The sequence below is a fragment of the Palaemon carinicauda genome, chromosome 18 (genome assembly GCF_036898095.1).
Source record: "Palaemon carinicauda isolate YSFRI2023 chromosome 18, ASM3689809v2, whole genome shotgun sequence".
Classification (NCBI taxonomy): domain Eukaryota; kingdom Metazoa; phylum Arthropoda; class Malacostraca; order Decapoda; family Palaemonidae; genus Palaemon; species Palaemon carinicauda.
In genome coordinates this window covers 21,305,842-21,330,324 of record NC_090742.1, presented here as the reverse complement: position 1 = coordinate 21,330,324, position 24,483 = coordinate 21,305,842, and the positions used below count along the sequence as shown (strand labels likewise).

The following is a 24,483-nucleotide window of genomic DNA, read 5'->3' as shown; positions in this document are numbered from 1 at the left end:
GTCTATTGACTGGAATAGTACAGAAATCTTCGCAATGACAACAATAACAATAAATCGGCACAGGAGGTGGTAAGGTAACTATGTAACCAGTAATAGGAAAAGCAATTAGAAAATCATCTATTCAGCAAAAAATTTTAATCTGCTGGAAGTAAAAATTATGGTTGGAGAGAGAGAGAGAGAGAGAGAGAGAGAGAGAGAGAGGGTGTATATCAATATCTCAGTTGTTAATGCACACCACTGTCGTTTTACAGAGAGAGAGAGAGAGAGAGAGAGAGAGAGAGAGAGAGGGTGTATATCAATATCTCAGTTGTTAATGCACACCACTGTCGTTTTACAGAGAGAGAGAGAGAGAGAGAGAGAGGGGGTGTATATCAATATCTCAGTTGTTAAGGCACACCACTCGTTTTACAGAGAGAGAGAGAGAGAGAGAGAGAGAGAGAGAGCTTGTGTACATTAATATCTCAGTTGTTAATGCACACCACTGTCGTTTTACAGAGAGAGGGAGAGAGAGAGAGAGAGAGAGAGAGAGAGGGGGTGTATATCAATATCTCAGTTGTTAAGGAACACCACTGTCGTTTTACTGAGAGAGAGAGAGAGAGAGAGAGAGAGAGAGAGAGAGAGAGGGGGGGGGGGGGCATGTGTACATTAATATCTCAGTTGTTAATGGCCACCACTGTCGTTTTACTGAGAGAGAGAGAGAGAGAGAGAGAGAGAGAGAGAGAGAGGGGGGGCATGTGTACATTAATATCCCAGTTGTTAAGGCACATCACTGTCGTTTTACTGAGAGAGAGAGAGAGAGAGAGAGAGAGAGAGGGGGGGGGGCATGTGTACATTAATATCCCAGTTGTTAAGGCACATCACTGTCGTTTTACTGAGAGAGAGAGAGAGAGAGAGAGAGAGAGAGAGAGAGGGGGGGCATGTGTACATTAATATCTCAGTTGTTAATGGCCACCACTGTCGTTTTACTGAGAGAGAGAGAGAGAGAGAGAGAGAGAGAGAGAGGGGGGGGTGGCATGTGTACATTAATATCTCAGTTGTTAATGGCTACCACTGTCGTTTTACTGAGAGAGAGAGAGAGAGAGAGAGAGAGAGAGAGAGGGCATGTGTACATTAATATCTTAGTTGTCAATATGTACACCACTATTGTTTTACTGTGAGAGAGAGAGAGAGAGAGAGAGAGAGAGAGAGAGAGCATGTGTACATTAATATCTCAGTTGTTAATATGTACACCACTGTCGTTATACAGAGAGAGAGAGAGAGAGAGAGAGAGAGAGAGAGAGGGGGGGGGCATGTGTACATTAATATCTCAGTTTTTAATGCACACCACTGTCATTTTACTGAGAGAGAGAGAGAGAGAGAGAGAGAGGGGGGGATGTGTACATTAATATCTCAGTTGTTAATATGTACACCACTGCCGTTTTATTGAGAGAGAGAGAGAGAGAGAGAGAGAGAGAGAGAGAGGGGTGGGGCATGTGTACATTAATATCTCAGTTGTTAATGGCCACCACTGTCGTTTTACTGAGAGAGAGAGAGAGAGAGAGAGAGAGAGAGGGGGGGGGGGCATGTGTACATTAATATCTCAGTTGTTAATGGCCACCACTGTCGTTTTACTGAGAGAGAGAGAGAGAGAGAGAGAGAGAGAGAGAGGGGGGCATGTGTACATTAATATCTCAGTTGTTAATGGCCACCACTGTCGTTTTACTGAGAGAGAGAGAGAGAGAGAGAGAGAGAGAGGGGGGCATGTGTACATTAATATCTCAGTTGTTAATGGCCACCACTGTCGTTTTACTGAGAGAGAGAGAGAGAGAGAGAGAGAGAGAGAGAGGGGGGCATGTGTACATTAATATCTCAGTTGTTAATGGCCACCACTGTCGTTTTACTGAGAGAGAGAGAGAGAGAGAGAGAGAGAGAGGGGCATGTGTACATTAATATCTCAGTTGTTAATGGCCACCACTGTCGTTTTACTGAGAGAGAGAGAGAGAGAGAGAGAGAGAGAGAGAGAGAGAGAGAGAGAGGGGGGGGGGGCATGTGTACATTAATATCTCAGTTGTTAATGGCTACCACTGTCGTTTTACTGAGAGAGAGAGAGAGAGAGAGAGAGAGAGAGAGAGAGAGAGAGAGAGAGAGAGAGAGCATGAAGCAATCAATAACCTTGGTTGAATCGTCTCTCCCAATAACTCTCGAGCTTGCTAGAAGAAAAAAGTTGGAAGGAGAGGAAGTCGCAGAAGGCGTTGGCAGGGATGCAGGGGGCATGAGAAGAAGCTGGGGTGTATGAAGATGAAGGGGGGGGGGGGGGAGGGGAGGGGAAAGGGGGAGGCAAGAGGGGGGGGGGGGCATTGGCCGACAGAGCAAAACCTGATCGCGGTGGAATAGCTGGTGGTGGCTCTTGGGGGCCTGACGTAATTACAATTCTTTATTCTCCAAGTAATTAAAACTCAGGTAAAAGTAGCAACGTTTATGTAAATGAGACTCGTTACACTTTTATGACGAGGCCATTCACGAAAGACCATTACAGGAAGCTCTCAATAAAAGGTGGCCCCAAGGGGAGGGGGCAGGGGCAGGGGGGGGGGGGGGGGGGCGCTTTCCCTTGGGGGTGGGTGGGTGGGTGGGTTTGCAAAGAGATTGAGGAGGAAGGAAGGTAGTAAGATGGAGAAAGAGAATTTAAAGCTCTCTCTCTCTCTCTCTCTCTCTCTCTCTCTCTCTCTCTCTCTCTCTCTCTCTGGGAAGGTGAAGGAGGAAGGGGGTGAGGGTGCAAAGAAAGTATTGGATCTTGATATCTTTTGTGGGTGGGGTCTTGATGCTTGCAAGACGGTTGCTAAGGTGACGAGACCCCAGATGCAAACAAATGTTCTGCTCCACATGCAGGGAAACCCACACATTCAGGAAAAAAAAAAAAAATATTAGCAAAATTTTCTGTTGTATTATGTTATTCGAACAAATATTTTTTGTTGTATTTTATTTTTCGAACATATCACCTGATATCCCTAAAAACTAAGAACTGGAAGCGAGTTGAAAAAAAAAATTGTCATGTATTTTATATATTCTTATGTAAGAATGCCAATCGTGGTTTTGGATTCACTCCTTAAAAATAATCTAACGCCTATTTTTAGAGATTTTTTGCTGCCTTAACTTTGCTTCATGTCTTTGACATAAGTTCTTTCAATTCTTGTATCTCCAGACCATTTCTGGGTATCTCTCTTAACTTCACATGTCAGTCGAATGCAAAAATAAAATATCAACATCCTTCAACGATTCGTTTTCAAAATAACAAGGAATCTCTCAATTTAAGAGAGCGCTCTTTCAACAGAAATAGGCAAAGCTACCTTCTCCTTATCTGAATACTCAATCTAACATAAAAATAATTATCAAGGGAAAAATTTCCAAGTAACTTCATTGTATCATAAATCCCATACAGCAAATTTAGAAATTTCTTATAAAGTTGTGCATTGTTGAAATATAATTACTAATGAATTGGAAATATCTTGATTTAACACCATCTAAAGTTGCTAACGAAGGAGTGGAAAAAAAAGACGACGACGGAATGCGAGCTAAGAAAATTTGCGGGTATATACTGGCATAGAAAGACCATAGACAGACGGGATTGGAAGGGCATGTCTAAGCCCTTTTGTTCTGCAGTGGACTAGTAATGACTGATGATGATGATGATGATATGAACATGGGCAGGAAATTATAATGAGAATGAAATATGGACATAAAGAATAACAGAATGGGTCCCTAGAAATTGCAAACGAAGCAGGGGAAGGAAGAAAAAACGATGGATTGAAGAGCTAAGAATATTAGTGAGTATACACTGCCATAAAAAGACCATAAATACACGCGTGTGGAAGGATATATCTGAGGCCTTGGTCCTGCGGTGGACGAGCAATGTTTGTTAATGAAAATGATGAAGAAAGTTACAAAACTACTGCACAGTAATTATTTGAATTCTGTTACTGTTTTTACAATATTTCATTTTAGCTTATTTCCTCACTGGGCTATTTTCCCTATTGGAACCCGTTGGCTTATATCATCCTGCTTTTCCAAGTAGGGTTGTAGATTAGCAGGTAAATAATAATAATAATAATAATAATAATGATAATAATAATAATAATAATAATAATCTGAATCATAAGGACTACTCATAGGGTCAGAGAGGCCATTCGCCACCAATGTGTAACTGGGAGGAAAACAGAAGTTGAGAGAAGTTGGACAGCAAAGTTGGGATTAGAGTGAAACGATGGCACTATCCTCCAACATACAGGATAAATGTTGCGTAGGAAACAGTAAAACTATACAAACGCAACAATCTCATACACGCATACATACATACATACAAACTAACAAACACACACCCATATATATATATATATATATATATATATATATATACATATATATATACATACATACATATATATATATATATATATATATATATATATATATATATATATATATTAGAGAGAGAGAGAGAGAGAGAGAGAGAGAGAGAGAGAGAGAGAGAGAGAGAGAGAGAGAGAGAGAAAGTATTCTTGCCTTCATATCCAAATATTAGCAATAAATATAATATAATCTGCCTCACACTATTCTACTGTATATTCATCAGCCATAAATTACTATTGCCCTTCTTACCCTGCCCCTTCCAACTAATGACATTTTTAGCCTAAAAAAAAGTATATAAAAACAGCTTTTATAAACTTCACTTAAAAGCACAAAAAAAAAGAAAAAAAAAATGATACACTTGAGAAAACACCAAGGGAACTTTGGCAGTAAGGATTTAGATACGATTATTTTCCACTTGCCATCAGAGACAATTTACTGGGCTGCAACTCAAGAGCAATGTAATCTGGCTCTTACGCACTTCTACATTACGGGCGAAGTTGAAATTTGTTTCGTAGCTTCGTTACAGTCAAAACAGAGTATAGTCTATAGTACCTAATAGGGATTGATTTTCAAGTGTACAACACACACACACACACACACACACACACATATATATATATATATATATATATATATATATATATATATATATATATATATATATATTACAAGTTAAGCTACAACCCTAGTTGGAAAAGCAAGATGCTACAAGCCCAAGGGTTCCAACAGGGAAAAATAGCCCCGTGAGGAAAGGAAATAAGGAAACAAAAAAATGAGAACAAATTAACAATAAATCGTTCTAAAAACAGTAACAACGTCAAAACAGATATATCATATATAAACTATTAAAAGACTTATGTCAGCCTGTTCAATATAAAAACATTTGCTGAAACTTTGAACTTTCGAAGTTCTACTGATTCAACTACCCGATTAGGGATCATTCCACAACTTCGTCATAGCTGGAATAAAACGTCTAGAATACTGTGTAGTATTGAGCCTCATGATGAAGAAGGTCTGGCTATTAGAATTAACTGCCTGCCTAGTATTAACGAACAGGATGGAATTGTCCAGGAAGATCTGAATATAAAGGATGGTCAGAATTAATTCGGATCATCCAAGAATAACGAGCCTATTGATTTTTCAGGCTTAGGTTATCATTATCATCATCATCTCCTCCTACGCCTATTGACGCAAAGGACCTCGGTTAGATTTCACCAGTCGTCTTTATCTTGAGCTTTTAAATCAATACTTCACCATTCATCGTTTCCTCCTTCACGCTCCATAGTTCTCAGCCATATAGGCCTGGGTCTTCCAGCTCTTCTAGTGCCTTGAGGAGCCCAGTTGAAAGTTTATATAAGTTTATTTAAGACACCCCCCCCCAAAAAAAAAAAAATTCGGTGCTTATTTATTAAAGATTAAGTCATAAAAGTAACTCTGGCAATGGTGATGAAAAAGACGGTAAAATAGGAAAACTATTTATTGAATAAATATACCTTATTTGAAATTATCTGTTACCTATTCATTATGCCTCTTTAAATCTTAGTCTCCCTACTCGGAGGATATGGAGAAAACATCTTTTTAAATAAGTAAACAGTATTATCAGTAACTCCATGATAAATGATATGTACAGTCAAATCCAATTGTCCGTCGACACTCACTCATTATTAATTTCCTATTGCAAAAGTCTGCCGTCACTCACAAACGTTAGCGGGTGACGGCAGACTTTTGAATACGATAGTACTTCGAAGTCAAATATTCAGTTTGATCACAAACTGGACAATTCACTGTACTGAATTTAATGATAAAAGATTGTACATTATTACATCTAAACTATGATCTCCCTTCTCCCCTCATCCTCAACAGATGTCTTACCTGGAAGTGGTGGTTCCTCCAGAAATCGTGGACAACGAGACCTCCGGAGAGACCGAAATAGAAGAAGGCAGTTCGGTGATCTTAGTCTGCAAGGCCCGGGGTTATCCAGCCCCAGAGGTATCCTGGAAACGCGAAGGTGGTGTCAACATCGTCCTGAGAGATAGGGACGTAAAACTAGGTAAAGTTCCTACCAGAATTAGTCTCATGTAGAGTCCAGGACTCACTAAGATCCCGTGGAGTCAAATTCAATAGTCCAACGACACTCGCCGACCATTGTTTTTCCAATATAGTGGGTTTGGCTCATTTAAAGTATAAGAATGGCGTCTGACTTTTGAACTTGACTGTACACCTATCTCTTCCTGATACGAAAAATATTAGTCCCCCTTCATGCATGATTCCCCAATTACTATTAAATAGTTCCTAGCCTTTTTAAACTAGATCTAACATGTAATTATAGATAAAATACCGATGTTTTGCAGAGGAAAAGTTTTACTAGATATAAAAAGTGGAAAAAGTATAAGTTTTAGTACAGTGATAGATGCCATACAAGTATTACTCTTGGGCAGCCAAATTTTGCACCCGTAATGTTTTAAAACAGTACATTAAATAAAAGCAATTTTGATCTATAAATAGTACCGTTTTTTTATATTACATGCATTTATATATATGTATATACACACACATATATATATATATATATATATATATATATATATATATATATACATATATATATATATACATATATTCATATATATACATATATTCATATATATACATATATTCATATATATATATATATATATATATATATATATATATATACACATCTATTCATCTATCTATCTATATATACATAAAGTATAATATATAAAGTGTGCCAGTTTGTATTCAATTGTGTATAACTATTTGTCAATATACAAGTACATATTTACAAGCAATCATATTTAAATTACTCAAAGTTTTGGTTACAAACCGACTAGCCGACGTATTAAAATTCATCTTGTTTAGACAAAAAAAAAAAAATCTAAAGACTAAAACTTTTGATTTTCAAAATTGTGTTACTGGTAATGTATCTCTTAACAGCAAAAATAAACAAGAAAAACAAAAAGGATATGAATCGTTCTTAACATCTCTCTCTCTCTCTCTCTCTCTCTCTCTCTCTCTCTCTCTCTCTCTCTCTCTCTCTCTCTCTCTCTCAAAAACCATTGTTATTTTAGTAGTGTCAGTTGCTAGATACACAAATACGAAGATATTCTCAAAGGATATATAAGCAAGAAAGCCAAGTAAGACCTACTTGGCAAGGAAATAAATTTCTCTTCAAGAAGGATACCTAAGAGTCGTTACCACTAGTGACTGGAATTTCCTAAAACACTTTATAGAAGTTGAAAAGAAATTTAGAGATGCTAAAACATGTCAGGGTTAATACCAAACATACATAGTTAAACCTCACTTGGCCAGGGAACCAGCCACCCGTTGAGATACTACCACTAGAGAGTTATGGGGTCTTTTGACTGGCCAGATAGTACTACATTGGATCCCTCTCTCTGGTTACGGTTAATTTTCCCTTTGCCTACACATACACACAGCGAATAGTCTGGCCTATTCTTTACTTATTCTCCTCTGTCCTCATACAACTGACAACACTGAAATTACCAAACAATTCTTCTTCACCCAAGGGGTTAACTACTGCACTGTAATTGATCACTGGCCACTTTCCTCTTGGTAAGGGTAGAAGGGACTCTTTAGCTATGGTCAGCAGCTCTTCTGGGAGAAGGAAACTCCAAAATCAAACCATTGATCTCTAGTCTTGGGTAGTGCCATAGCCTCTGTACCATGCACTTCCACTGCTTTGGGTTAGAGTTCTCTTGCATGAGGGTACACTCGGGCATACTATTCTATCTTGTTTCTCTTCATCTTGTTTTGTTAAAGTTTTTAAAGTTTATATAGGAAATACTTATTTTAATGTTATTCTTATTGAAATTTTATTTTTTCTTGTTTCCTTTCCTCACTGGGCTATTTTCCCTGTTGGAGCCCCTGGCTGGAAAAGCAAGATGCTATAAGCCCAGGGGCTCAAACAGGTGAAATAGCCCAGTGAGGAAAGGAAACAAGGAAAAATAAAATCGGAACAGTAACAGGAACTGGAACTAAGGAGGTTACACACCAGATACAATTGGAACTTTATTTTATACAAAAAACTGCCCTTAAATACTGAAGAAACATCTGTTGCAAAAACACGTGCTATAACCTCAAACCCAAAAAAAGTCCAGAGACGATAATTAAGAAAATGTGGAAGAAAGAACTCAATATATTTCCAATTAAAACTATAAGGCTTTTTCATCTTGCGTCTCTGATGCAACACTGAAAAAGATGATACCAAGACAAAGGCATCTTAATTAACGGAGAACTTTACAAGAGAACCTACGTAGAATAGTGAAAGACTTCGGCTCCTTACAGTTAACTAACACATATCCTGTTAGCATACAAACGCTTATACGCACACATACAAACGCGCGCGCGTACTCATACACAAACGCATACATACAACACTATATATATATATATATATATATATATATATATATATAAACATTGTATATATATATATATATATATATATATATATATATATACACACACACATATATATATATATATATATAAACATTGTATATATATATATATATATATATATATATATATATATATATATATACACACACACACATATATATATACACATACATATATATATATATATATATATATATGTATATATACACACACACATATATATATATATATATATATATATATATATATATATATATATATATATAAAGGAGAAAAGGTATCTTAACAATGAGAGGAAGAGTAGTCTCTGTATAAAATGAAGATCTTTCTATAAACTTTATTCTAGATTCATCAGTTGAAAAAAAAATACATATGCATGAATAACCGAAGTTGTGAATGAATATTACTAATTTATCTCTATAGCCCATCGTACACTGAATAATTATTAGCCTGAAGCAACGAGCCAAAAATCGCATCAAGATGTATATCATGACTACCTCCATCATTTACCTGCACTCTATTGCCTTTTCCCGCAGCCGACATAAAGGGCGTCTACTTGAACCTGACGCGCGTGCGCAGAACGGACATGGGACCTTATCTCTGCATCGCCACCAACGGAATTCCTCCGTCTGTCAGCAAACGCATCATGCTGAGAGTTAATTGTGAGTAGCAGTTTAAATCTTTTCTCTGTGTGTCTTCTTGTTGCATGTTATGTTTATGGATTGGATAATAGTTTTTTTTTATCTTATATAGCTTATAGCATTCTGCTTTTCTAACTACGATTGTAGCTTAGCAAGTAATAATAATAGTAATAATAATGTTTTGGCGATGCAACAAGATTTGGGTATATAGATTTTCTGTTAGTTCATGTCTTTAGGGATAAACTTTATATGGGGGTCACATAGTAGAGGATATAAATTTATTTTCACATTTGTCCATAAATGAAATTTTTTTAATTTTACAATTTTGTTTATGTATGTATACAAACATGTATATACAGTATGTATGTATACATACATACATACATACATATATAATATATATATATATATATATATATATATATATATATATATATATATATAAGTGTGTATATATATCAACATATCTATATTCATATATACAGATATATATATATACATATATATATATATATATATATATATTATATACTGTATATATATGTATATATATATATATATATATATATACATATATATACACACATATATATAATTTTCTATGAAAACGTACTATATAATATAAACTTGGAATGTAACCAAGCGGAAACTGAAACATTGGAATATTCTGCTTTCCTAGTGGACATATACTTGAGGAACCTTATTAATAGAAAAAAAAAATACGAAAAAAGTGTATTTTTATTTTTTATTTTTATAAAAGGTATATATTGATAATTTACAAGTACCTCTTACCATACTTTATAAGGGAAAATAATCATGATGTAAGATATTATATACAGGGAAGACTTAATGCACAAATGGATCTCATTTGAAGGGAATGCAGTTCTTTTGACAATGGAATGAAGATTTGTAGATGTTAATTAGAAAAAAAGCAAAAATGAGAATGCATACGGCAGGTGAAATGGCTGATGCTGGCTAATGGTAGCGTTAGGCGGTGAGAGGGAATCGAAGCTACAGAAACTGGTGAAAGAGTTTCCGTCTGAATTTAATAGCTGGTGAGAGGGAATCGAAGCTACCGAGACTGGTGAAAGAGTTTGAGGTTGAATTCAATATTCGGTGATAGGGAATCGAAGTTATAGAGACTGGTGAAAGAGTTTGAGTCTGAATTCAATAGATGGTGTTAGGGAATCAAAGCTACAGAGACCGGTGAAAGACTTTTTGAGTCTAAATTTAATAGATGGTGTTAGGGAATCGAAGCTACAGAGACTGGTGAAAGAGTTTAAGCTACAGACACTGGTGAAAGATTTTTAGTCTGAATTTAATAGTTGTTGTGAGGGATTCGAGGCTACAGAGATTGGTGAAAGAGTTTGAGGCTGAATCTAATATTCGGTGATAGGGTGCTGAAGCTACAGAGACTGGTGAAAGAGTTTCAGGCTAAGTTTAATATTCGGTGTTGTTCCTATGGATGGTGAGCGAGTGCAAGTAGTTGAATCCTGGATATTTGAAAGTAAATGCATCGAATGACCTTAGAACGCAAAACTTGGAAGTATGAGAGTATACATGAAGTGAGACTAGAATGTTGAATTAAAAAAAAAAAGTGTATATTGGTGTGATATATTAGTAAATGAATAAGAACGTTTTGATATTCACAATATTAAACAAAACACCTAGTCTCTACGAAAAATATGCCATCACTATATCAGAAATTCATATTTGTGACTACCAAATGGTCATAATCTTGAAATGTATGGCGACCTTAGACGACGGATAATGTAACTATCAAGAGGATACTAAAACGTACTTCCAAAAGAATGGTTTGTTTCTCCGACTCTATTTCACATAAAAGTAAAGCGAACTAAGGACCAAGATCATAACTCATCATCAACGAGATATTTAAAAAAAAAAAAAAAAAAAAAAAAAAAAAAAACACGTTCTTTTGGTAGAGAGACCTAGGCAGTCATGGTTTTGTATATAGAGAAAATTACAGAAAGGAGAAAATATAAAAGAAAATAAAAGAAAAAACCAGTTCCTATGGTAGAGAGACCTTGATAGTTACGGCTTTGTATATGTAGACAAATTATAGTAGGTATTCGGTCCCATTCGTATTTACTGTTACTCTATTTTAATGTTGTTAATGTTCTTAATACATATTATATTGTTCATTATTTCTCTCGCGGTTTATTTCCTTATTTCCTTTCCTCGCTGAGCTATTTTCCCTGTTGAAGCCCTTGGGCTTATAGTCTTGCTTTTCTAAACTGGGTTGTAACTTAGCAAGTAGTAGTAGTAATAGTAGTAATGTTAATGTTAATGTTATTAATATTAATATTATTAATAATAATAATAATAATAATAATAATAATAATAATAATAATAACAATAATACTGTAGAGTGCCGTAACCATACATACACTTTCCCCACCCATTGTCATACACAAAGGACTTCTATACCAAATGCATCAACGCCCCGCGAGTGGGATAGATGTGCGTGCATGTCACAGTATCGACCCTGAAGCAAGCCATAATCAGATCATTTCAGCTCATCCTCCCAAACAGCGGGGAAATCATCACAATTCGCCTGTTTTTATCCTCTGCTTCGTTAATATGCAAATGACATTCATATTGCTGTTAATAAGTGATTTCGCACCCAAATGATGATGATGATGATGATGATAATAACAATGGTGGCGATGATGATGAATATTGCGATGCTATAGATCATGGTGTGACTATGTTACCGAAATTGCTCGGTGATAAATAACACTGCGATGGCGGGAGACGAGAGAACAAGCAGGATATTACTTGGATTATGGGTTTGTGGAGAAATAAATATTACCTTCACTCTTAGAAAAAAAACCGTAATTTTTATCGGAAATTCTCTGTCAAAATTTACTGTTCTTAACCGTATTTCAGTAAAATACAGGCAACCGTAATTTTAACGTACTTTGTTATTATCGTTTACGGGTTGGTGACCGTAATATCAATATTTTACTTCAATATAACCGTTTTCAAAACGGTGAAAATCCTGGAATAAATGTTGCCAGACTTTTACCGCTTTATAATGCAATTTTTAACAGTGTTGATATTGAATATAGGTTTAAAACAGTGGAGAATAACTTTATGTTTGAAAAATTGATTAGAAGGATAACCTGAAAATGAAATATAAAACTCAACCAGTGAATTACACATTTTATCAGAACAGGAATCTAAAGCTTTCGATGATTAAAGTCCCATTCACCTAAAGGGTGAAAAAAAAATAAGTATTGTATTCTAAAAAAACTATAAAAGTTAAAACATTCAGTATTTTAGTCTATAAAAACCCTTGAAAGTTAAAAAATTCAGTGATGTATTCTACAAAAAATTTGAAAGTTAAAGAATTCAATATTATAATCTAAAATAAACTTGTTAAAACATTCAGTATTTTAGTCTATACAAACCGTTGAAAGTTAAAGATTTCAGTATTATAGTCTAAAATAAACTTGAAAGTTAAAAAAAATCAGTATTGTAGTCTAAAAAAAAACTTTAAAAAGTTAAAACATTCAGTATTGTGGTCTTTAGAAACCTTGAAAGTTAAAGAATTCTGTATTGTAGTTTAAAAACACTTGAAAGTTAAGGAATTCAGTACTGAAGTACAAAAAAAAAAAAAAAAAACTTGAATGTAAAAGAATTCGGTATTGGAGTCTAAAATAATTTGAAAGTTAAAGAATTCATGATTATAGTCTAAATTAATTTGAAAGTTAAAGAATTATGGATTATAGTCTAAAATAATTTGAAAGTTAAAGAATTCGGGATTATAGTCTAAAGTAATTTGAAAGTTAAAGAATGCTGGATTATAGTTTAAAATAATTTGAAAGTTAAAGAATTCTGGATTATAGTTTAAAATAATTTGAAAGTTAAAGAATTCGGGATTATAGTCTAAAATAATTTGAAAGTTAAAGAATGCTGGATTATAGATTAAAATAATTTGAAAGTTAAAGAATTCTGGATTATAGTCTCGAATAATTTGGAAGTTAAAGAATTCGGGATTATAGTCTAAAATAATTTGAAAGTTAAAGAATGCTGGATTATAGATTAAAATAATTTGAAAGTTAAAGAATTCTGGATTATAGTCTCGAATAATTTGGAAGTTAAAGAATTCGGATTATAGTCTAAAAAAATTTGAAAGTTAAAGAATTCGGGATTACAGTCTAAAAAAATTTGAAAGTTAAAGAAATCGGGATCACAGTCTAAAAAAATTTGAAAGTTAAAGAATTCGGGATTACAGTCTAAAAAGATTTGAAAATTAAAGAATTCGGGATTACAGTCTAAAAAAAATTTGAAAGTTAAAGAATTCTGGATTATAGTTTAAAATAATTTGAAAGTTAAAGAATTCTGGATTATAGTCTCGAATAATTTGAAAGTTAAAGAATTCGGGATTACAGTCTAAAAAATTTGAAAGTTAAAGAATTCGGGATTACAGTCTAAAAAATTTTGAAAGTTGAAGAATTCGGGATTACAGTCTAAAAAAATTTGAAAGTTGAAGAATTCGGGATTACAGTCTAAAAAAATTTGAAAGTTGAAGAATTCGGGATTACAGTCTAAAAAAAATTTGAAAGTTAAAGAATTCGGGATTACAGTCTAAAAAAATTTGAAAGTTGAAGAATTCGGGATTACAGTCTAAAAAAATTTGAAAGTTGAAGAATTCGGGATTACAGTCTAAAAAAAAATTTGAAAGTTAAAGAATTCGGGATTACAGTCTAAAAAAATTTGAAAGTTGAAGAATTCGGGATTACAGTCTAAAAAAAAAATTGAAAGTTAAAGAATTCGGGATTACAGTCTAAAAAAATTTGAAAGTTAAAGAATTCGGGATTACAGTCTAAAAAAATTTGAAAGTTGAAGAATTCGGGATTACAGTCTAAAAAAAATTTGAAAGTTAAAGAATTCGGGATTACAGTCTAAAAAAATTTGAAAGTTGAAGAATTCGGGATTACAGTCTAAAAAAATTTGAAAGTTAAAGAATTCTGGATTATAGTTTAAAATAATTTGAAAGTTAAAGAATTCTGGATTATAGTCTCGAATAATTTGAAAGTTAAAGAATTCGGGATTACAGTCTAAAAAAATTTGAAAGTTGAAGAATTCGGGATTACAGTCTAAAAAAAAATTGAAAGTTAAAGAATTCAGTATTGGTTTCTAGAAAAACCTTGAAAAATAAAGAATTCAGTATTGTAGTCTATACAAAACCTACAAAGTTAAAGAATTCAGTTATATTCTTTAAAAAAAAAAAAAAGCCAACAACTTGAAAATTAAAGAATTAAATATTTGTGTCTAGAGAAACATTGAAAAGTAAAGAATTCAGTATTGTGGTATAAAAAAACCTTGAAAGTTAAAGAATTCAGTATTGTGGTATAAAAAAAACCTTGAAAGTTAAAGAATTCAGTATTGTGGTATAAAAAAAACCCTTGAAAGTTAAAGAATTCATTATTGTGGTATAAAAAAACCTTGAAAGTTAAAGAATTCAGTATTGTGGTATAAAAAAAAAACCTTGAAAGTTAAAGAATTCAGTATTGTGGTATAAAAAAAACCTTGAAAGTTAAAGAATTCAGTATTGTGGTAAAAAAAAACCTTGAAAGTTAAAGAATTCAGTATTGTGGTAAAAAAAAAACCTTGAAAGTTAAAGAATTCAGTATTGTGGTATAAAAAAAACCTTGAAAGTTAAAGAATTCAGTATTGTGGTAAAAAAAAAACCTTGAAAGTTAAAGAATTCAGTATTGTGGTAAAAAAAAAACCTTGAAAGTTAAAGAATTCAGTATTGTGGTAAAAAAAAAACCTTGAAAGTTAAAGAATTCAGTATTGTGGTAAAAAAAAAACCTTGAAAGTTAAAGAATTCAGTATTGTGGTAAAAAAAAAACCTTGAAAGTTAAAGAATTCAGTATTGTGGTATAAAAAAAACCTTGAAAGTTAAAGAATTCAGTATTGTGGTAAAAAAAAAACCTTGAAAGTTAAAGAATTCAGTATTATGGTATAAAAAAAAACCTTAAAAGTTAAAGAATTCAGTATTGTGGTATAAAAAACCTTTTAAGTTAAAGAATTCAGTATTGTGGTATAAAAAAATCTTGAAAGTTGAAGAATTCACTATTGTACTTTATGAAAATTTTACAAAAAAAAAAAAAAAAAAAAAAAAAAAAAACACTTTTTGTCCTTATGTCAGAAGGTGGTGACCTTTATATGCCCTCATTATCAATTATTATTATTATTATTATTATTATTATTATTATTATTATTATTATTATTAATACTATTATTATTATTATTATTATTATCATCGTTGTCGTCGTTGTTGTTGTTAGTATTATTATTATTATTACTATTATTATTATTATTATTATTATTATTAATGTTGTTGTTGTTAGTATTATAATTATCATTATTATTATTATTATTATCGTTGATGTTGTTGTTGTTGTTGTTGTTAGTATTATTATCATTATTATTATTATTATTATTATTATTATTATTATTATTATTCTGTTACTCCCACAGTCCCCCCAACGGTAGAGGTTCCGGAGCACATGATAGGATCACCGCTGGGAAGCAACGTCACCATACGCTGCATCATCCAGTCATTCCCGAGATCAGTCAATACATGGCGACATGAACCCAGTGAGTAATCAAAGTCATCTTCGAAAATTTCTATTATTTCTATTATACACTTATGTCAATTCTTTTTAGTGAGGCATATTTGCACAGACTCGCAGGGGTGCCCTTTTAGCTTGGAAAAGTTTCCTGATCGCTGATTGGTTGGACAAGATAATTCTAACCAATCAGATAGCAGGGAATGTTTCCGAGCTAAAAGGGCATCGCTGAGTCAGTGTAAATGCGCCTCATTAAAAAAAATTGAGTATAGTGCTCCCAAGCCATCCAAAATTACGGATAAATATTTAGATATGCACACACACATACACACACACACACAAAGATTCAACCCTTTCCTAACCGGCTGGTTTGGCAATTTGTGGGAGTGTGTGGTTTCCTGGTGTACCTTTCGGGGTAACCCTTCTCCCCAGGGTATGGGTATTCTCTCTCATACCTGAGTATGACAGGAACGATATATAAATATATATACATATATATATATATATATATATACATATATATATAAATATGTGTGTATACATATGTCTGTATATATATATATATATATATATATATATATATATATATATATATATATATATATATATACAGACATATGTATACACACTGTGTGTATACATATGTCTGTATATATGTGTATATATATATATATATATATATATATATATATATATATATATACATCCTCAGACGTTGCTAGTCCACTGAAGGACAAAAGACTCAGAGACGCGTCTGTTTATGGCCTTTCTATGCCAGTCTATACCCGCAAAAGTTTTTTAGGTCGTCAATCCATCGTCTTCTCTTTCTTCCCATGCTTCGTTTGCAATCTCTAGATACCCAGCTGTTTTTCTTCCTGTCCATCTATTAGCTGCCATTTTCATTATATATGCTGCCTACATCTATGTCTTTTACTTACATGTTAGAATATCCTCTACTTTAGTTTGCTCTCGTATATATATGTTATTCCCATCATTATTCTTTCCATAGCTCTTTAGGTTGTTACTAGCTTATGTCCTATGACTTTAGTAAGGCTTGAATAAAAGCAAATTTAAAACATACAGCGTTACACATTGCATTCAACTATGTAAACAGTGAATATAAAGACATCCACGAAACCAACAAATAGCATTTTCCCATTGAATAATACACAAACGAGCAACACACTTATTACGGAAACCGCAGGAAAAAAAAAATGAAAAAAAGGTCCCTTCCTCCACAATCCCTTTGTGACGCTATCAATTTTAATGAGATGTTGTGATCCTGTTTTGAAACCTTGTGGATTCTTTGTTTATTTTACTTTCCAAGGTTCTCGCCCCCTCTTATTTTCCCGGCAAACAAAGCTTTCCTTTTATGTCTTAAACATATTTTCTTCCTTCAATACGTTCGCTTCTCTCTCTTGCGCAAGGAGAGCAAAGCGCCCTATAGATGTTAATTCTGGTTTGAAAGAGAAAATAATGCCATCAGAGGAAATTGTTTAATATTTGCAGCGTAATACAAAAGTATTATAAATGCTGTTTAATTTAAGAAAGCAATATATATATATATATATATATATATATATCATATATATACAGTATACACTGTATATACACACATATATATACTATATACAATATATATACAAACATATATACCTGTATATATGCATACGCATACAAACACACACATAAATATACATATATATATATATATATATATATACATATATACATATATATATATACACACATATATACCTGTATATATGCATACGCATACAAACGCACATATAAATATATATCTATATATATACATATATATACACATATATATATGTATATATATATATACATATATGTAAATATACTTAAATATTATATATGTTACAGTATATACTGTATATACCACATATATACTATATACAATATATATATATATATATATATATATATATATATATATATACATATATATATATATGTAAATATACTTAAATATTATATATGTTATAGTATATACTGTATATACACATATATACAATATATATATATATATATATATATATATATACATATATATATTTATATCTCACTAGCTAAGGTACAACCCTAGTTTGAAAAGCAGATGCTATAAGCCGAGGGGCTCCAACAAGGAAAAAAAGCCCAGTGAGAAAAAATCAGAAGATACATCCTTCTTCCCGACTAACTATTCCTTAAAATTACACGCTTTTAATAAGTGTACGAACAAAGAAATGCTTTCACAGTGTATAAATATACATTTGTAATCTTTACGAATACAGCCATAGCCTTTATATAGGATATGATTCAACTAAAAAGGAATACAATTTGACCATAAAGGAAACTTTTACAGATGCAGCCAAGGATCATGGATGATGGGCAACCTTAAATTCTGAACTCACTGGTGGAGACTTAGCAGTTCCTCCAAATGGCTCTGTCACTTATTGTCTCAAGGAAAAGACAGCCCTTTAACTGATGTTTTTGACAGTAAGCAGAGAATTGAAATGCTTAATCTTCATCATTCCTGTTTTATTGAAGCTAAACTAATTAGTTTAGCTTTTCGGGCCATGGAAATTAAAATAAGTTTACTGGGCCTTGATGGTTATGGAGGTGTAGACCCAACTAGTATTATTCCTTTTATTTTAGCTCCTAAGTTGCCAGTTATTCTTCGAAAGTTGCAGGATAATTGTTTATGTTACTCTATTAGGAAAATGTCTCTGAGGTAGCTTAAGCCCTGCTGACTATTACCCACTTTCCATAAATTCCTTATTATCTAAAGTTTCTGAACGGCTTTTAGCAACACGTCTAAACTGGTATGCTGAAGGTAACCATCTGTTTTCTAGTTTGAGGATTGCCTTTCGCAAAGGCCTTGGGGCATGTGATACCCTTTTTACAATTTCCAATGTTGTACAGAAATCCTTTTACTGTGGTCAGGAAGTTCGTATGATTAGCCTTGATTTCAGTGCTGACTTTGACCTTGTTAATCATGATGCCCTTGTTTTCAGACTTAACCAGCTGGTATAGAGTCTTTTCTTAACATCATTATTGAATTTATAAGTAATATATTTCCGAAAGTATTTCTGATGACTATATAGTGACTATAGAAATATATTATCAGGTGTTCTAAAGGGTAGTGTTCTTGGCCCATTTCTTTTCATACTGTACATTTATGATATGTGGTTTAGCCTTGAAAACAAGCTTGTTGCATATGTAGATGATGGTATTCTTTTTTAATTAATTCCATCTCCTGAATGTGGACCTGTGGTATTTGAAACCCTTAATAGAGATCTAGCCTATCATTAAGAAAAATTTCAATTCTTCCATTCAACCATGTTTTGTTCTTTAGTCTGGTCTTCACGTGCTAATTCTTATCCTAAGTTGTTGAACAAATACTTGAAGTCTACTAAATTCCTTACCAGTATCTCTGATCTCGATATCAATCTCTGGCACCGTTGTTCAGTTAGTTAGTTCTCCACGTATGTTGTTTAAGATTTTTCCTAATTCTGACCATCCTTTGTGTTCAGATCTTCCCAAACTAGGCCCTCTTGTACGTATACCAAGTAATCAGTTACTTCTGTCAATTTTGCCTTGTCAGTCATAAGGCTCAATAATACACAGTATTGTAAAAGTTTTATTCCAGCTGTGACAGATTGTGGAATGATATTCCAAATCCGGCGGTTGGATGGGCGGAACTACAAAAGTTCAAACTTGTTTCAAATGTTTTTCTGTTAAAGAGGTTAACATAAGACTTGTTCCATAGTTTACATTTGGAAGATATGATTTACTGTTCGTAACATATTCTATACATTTTTTTAATCCTCAGAATTAGAATATTTGTTATTTCTCTGTATCCTTTCCGCACTTGACTGCTTTCTCTGATGGAGCCCCTGGCCTTGTAACATCGTGCTTTTCCAACTAGCTTGTAGCTCTGCTAGTAATAATAACAATATTAACTAAGATTTTTTTAATTAAGTAACATGCTGATTTATAGACAAAAAATATGAATAACAGGTATGGATCGGAGAATGCTAAAAAATAGATATCAAGACAAAAATTATAAATTTTCTTCCTGTAACAAGTATGAAAGCGTCCAAAAACACCAACTACGATAAAAAATATAAACAAAGCAAGAAGTTTGACTTTAAATAAAATGACAAATTTTTCTTCCTTCTTTTTCCAGACGATCAGATGATCATAAGCAGCCACAAATACAACGTATCTGAAGTTCACGAAGGTTATTACATCACGCGCATGACGTTAGTCATTTACGACTTCAGCAAAGTAGACGCCACGAGGTTCAAGTGCATGGCCAGTAATTCCCTTGGCCCGGGAGACTCTGTGGTTCAGGTTTACGGTAAGGAGACTAAGAGAGAGAGAGAGAGAGAGAGAGAGAGAGAGAGAGAGAGAGAGAGAGAGAGAGAGAGAGAGATTTAAAAGGTAATTCGTGATTAGATCCGTGGTTTGAAAATTTGTTCCTGGTCGTAAAAATTTTCATTCAAGAAAAAATAGAATTAAATCGATTCTACTAATGATAACAAACTCAGGTCATATACATCGCTTGATTAAGCATACAACCTAAGGTAAACAGTTAATTTAGAGAGAGAGAGAGAGAGAGAGAGAGAGAGAGAGAGAGAGAGAGAGAGAGAGAGAGAGAAAGTTACTGTCTTAAAATGCAATTGTGATTTGCACTATGTTACGAATATCTGTTACAGGTCATATAAACTTCCATTAAAAAAAAAATATATATAAAATCAATTCTATTAAGGACGAAAATACTCATGTTATATACTGTCAATCGCCTAATTAAGCCTACAACTTAAGGCAAACAATTAGCTCTAGTTAAAAATATCCTCTAAAACACTTTATTCAAACTTTCCCCCTTTGACGCCCACAGAGATCCCACCACAGAAGCCACCGACTAAGGAGAAGGACAACTCTCGCCAGGAGAACCACATTCCGAACACTGTTCCAGAAAGCGACCACAAGAACAAACTAGCCTTCAACAATGACGTCACTGACAATGAAATAGAAACGTACGTGGATCCTCCGGGCCGGTACCCCCCGAAGAGCACCCAGGAGTCCCATCCCAAAGTAAAGGATTCGCCGAAGAAACCTTCGTCGGGAGGCCTGGGAATCCTCTTGCCAGGCCCAAGCCACTCCTCGGTGCAAGTGAATGTTTCCAAAGGATGGCTAGTGTTCAGCCTTCTCCTGTCTTTCCTACTGAGTATACTATCACTTAACACATGCTAGGTCCCATTTTATGTCCTTGTTAAGTGGCATTTCATATGAAATAACCTCAACATGAACACTACTTACTTCCTTTTTACAAAAGGTGCATGCTCACGGTCAGCATCTGAGTCTACAGACGCTATGTTAAACGAGTCTGGCAGGTGTAAAAATATATTAGAGTAACACGTGATAGGAGTCAGCCATGGACATGAGATATCTGGTATACTATATAATTATAGGACTAAGTGTTAGTGTTCCCTTGTCATATAATTGTTCATAGAAGGCACTGTTTTCTGTTAATATATATATACATATACACAATTATATACATACATATATATGTATATAATCATGAACACATATATTTATAAATGAATATATATAAATACATAAATATATATATATATATATATATATATATATATATATATATATATATATATATATACACATATAACTTTTCCCAACAACGAATAAAGGACCTATTGCCCCAAAGTAATTATTCTTTCCATACAGTGATAAATCAGAAAAAGAAACAAATTATCCAGGAAATAAACGAAAAATGATGTTGCCCTGTATATATACACATAGATTAATGTCATATTTTTATCAGTAAATATAAACATAGTGCTTCCATGTGTTCATATCAAGAGAAAATAGGGGGAACAGAAGTTTCATCCCCTTGAACGTCAAGGGAATTACTGATGTGACGTCACACAAAAATGTAAACAAAGTGTCCGACGGCTTAGCTACAACCTTGGCTTCGACTCACTACCAGCCTTCAATTTTGGCTTTTTCCAATATCAAGAGGATGTGCAAGTAGATACTTCTTGAGTTGAATAATTATAACCAAATGGGAACGATTTTGTGTAAATAATTTCTTATAAAGTCATAGAACAGTGAAAACATGTAGTACTCACGTTTGCGAACGCATCGGCCTTGCGCCAGAAGATGAAGAAATATCTTTACGTGATCGCTGTTTTGTACAGTATGAAAAAATTCCTCGCTACTCTCGTTCTTTCCAAGACAACTGAAACCGATAGAATATATATTGGAAAACATACAGATATATACGAATAAGAAAAAAAAGTTATAACTGATAATAAAGATGCTAAATATAGCCATGATGTGTGTATATCTTTAGTTTTATGAATATCATGAGAAGTGATTAGACTGACGTACTACTGATAAACTTTTAAAATATACCAATGGTTTAGAAAAACATTATTTCACAGTGTTTATGTGAAACCATATCTCTGATATAAAACACAAAAACACACCACAAAAGGACGGAAATCTGAAAATAATTATAATTTCGTTAAGAGAATTGTGAAGTTGATAAAATGAACGGCTGAAATATGGAAACTTACAGCAGCTGTTCCACGAAAATAGTGATGTAAATATTTTACATAACATATAATACAATGGATTAATTGAATGAAACTAAAGAAAAGATTAAAAACAAGAAACTTAATTAAAACGTGAAAACAATATGTCAAGCAGAAACTATATTTAATATAGAAAAATAAAACTTTCATAATATGGAAAAATGACGATACCGAACTATTGCAGTATACCACAAGGCACCTCAACCTCAGAAGACTGTACTCAAATAGGAATATGAGACGTATATTTAGAATACTTAATAAAAAGATGAATAACTATAGTCAATTGTTTTTAATGAGGCAGATTTGCACTCACTCGCAGCGGTGCCCTTTCAACTCGGAAAAGATTCCTGATAGCTGATTGGTCAAAAAAATTTGGATAAAAATACTTCCGACCAATCAGCTGTAAGGAAACAATTCCGAGCTAAACGGGCACTCCTGCGAGTCGGTGCAAATATGCCTCACTAAAAAAAATTGACTATAGTTAATACTTTCCATTCAGAATACTGAAAACGATTGTACCTCATCGTTTGAATTATCTCTAGGAAATAATATCTATTTACATCATTATACAGGATGTTTAACAATCATAAGTTCATTTACCTTAGAGGAAATCAAGTTAATATTCCTTTGATAAGAATAATAAATAAGAGGGTCTTTACTCGCTTTGAAATTATAAAAATAAAAACAGGATTATTTGACACCAGTCATTTAAATTTGTTGAAAACAGATCAAACTACTTTAAAGGATACATAACACTTAAGCTTTCTCTCTCTCTCTCTCTCTCTCTCTCTCTCTCTCTCTCTCTCTCTCTCTCTCTCTCTCTCTCTCTCTCTCTCTCTCTCTCTCTCTCTCTCTCCACATACACACACGCATATACATATATACATATATATATATATACATATATATATGAAAATAAATATATTTATATACATATGTATATGTATGCATATTTATAAACGAGAATGTATTTATACATATGCATGTATATGCATACATATATATACAGAGTATACATATATACATATATATATATATATATATATATATATATATATATATATATATATATAGTGTGTGTGTATATATATATATATATATATATATATAGTGTGTGTATATATATATATATATATATATATATATATATATATATATATATATATATATATATAGTGTGTATATATATATATATATATATATATATATATATATATATATATATATATATATATATATACACACACACTATACATATAGGGGGATAATTATGTCAATGACGTAACTATATTAACCCTTGAAAAAAATTAAACGTTGTAAACACAATAACTCTTACAAAGATTTCATCAAATTGAAGTAAAATGTTACAAGAGAGAGATCCAAACGATAAAAAGATTAAGGATCCGAATATCAATCTGTTTGATAAGACACGTCACCTGATAATAGTTACTTCAGAGATATCTTATCTTGTTACAGCAACATCCTTATTATGGGTGGAAAGGCTCAAATATTAGAAATATATACAAATATCTAATTTTAATTTGTACAAAGACTCAAAACTTCTTGTAGGCACAAATACACACATATAAATGCAGTTTATATATACATATATATATATATATATATATATAACGAAAGATATATATATATATATATATATATATATATATATATATAGATATATATACATACATATATATAACGAAAGATATATATATATATATATATATATATATATATATATATATATATATATATATATATAGATAT

The 24,483-nt window shown here is 32.7% G+C and overlaps 1 protein-coding gene across 1 annotated transcript in view; it reads left to right on the top strand.

Moving 5' to 3' along the window:
- The window catches only part of LOC137657018 (lachesin-like), a 262,273-nt gene extending 240,594 nt beyond the window's left edge, over positions 1 to 21,679 (top strand). The window contains exons 5-9 of the mRNA XM_068391371.1: positions 6,247 to 6,433; positions 9,366 to 9,491; positions 15,987 to 16,106; positions 20,277 to 20,450; positions 20,991 to 21,679. Coding sequence (XP_068247472.1) covers positions 6,247 to 6,433; positions 9,366 to 9,491; positions 15,987 to 16,106; positions 20,277 to 20,450; positions 20,991 to 21,346 — 963 coding nt within the window. The 3' untranslated portion in view covers positions 21,347 to 21,679. The remainder of the gene's footprint in view (positions 1 to 6,246; positions 6,434 to 9,365; positions 9,492 to 15,986; positions 16,107 to 20,276; positions 20,451 to 20,990) is intronic.
- The last annotated feature ends 2,804 nt before the right edge of the window (positions 21,680 to 24,483 follow it).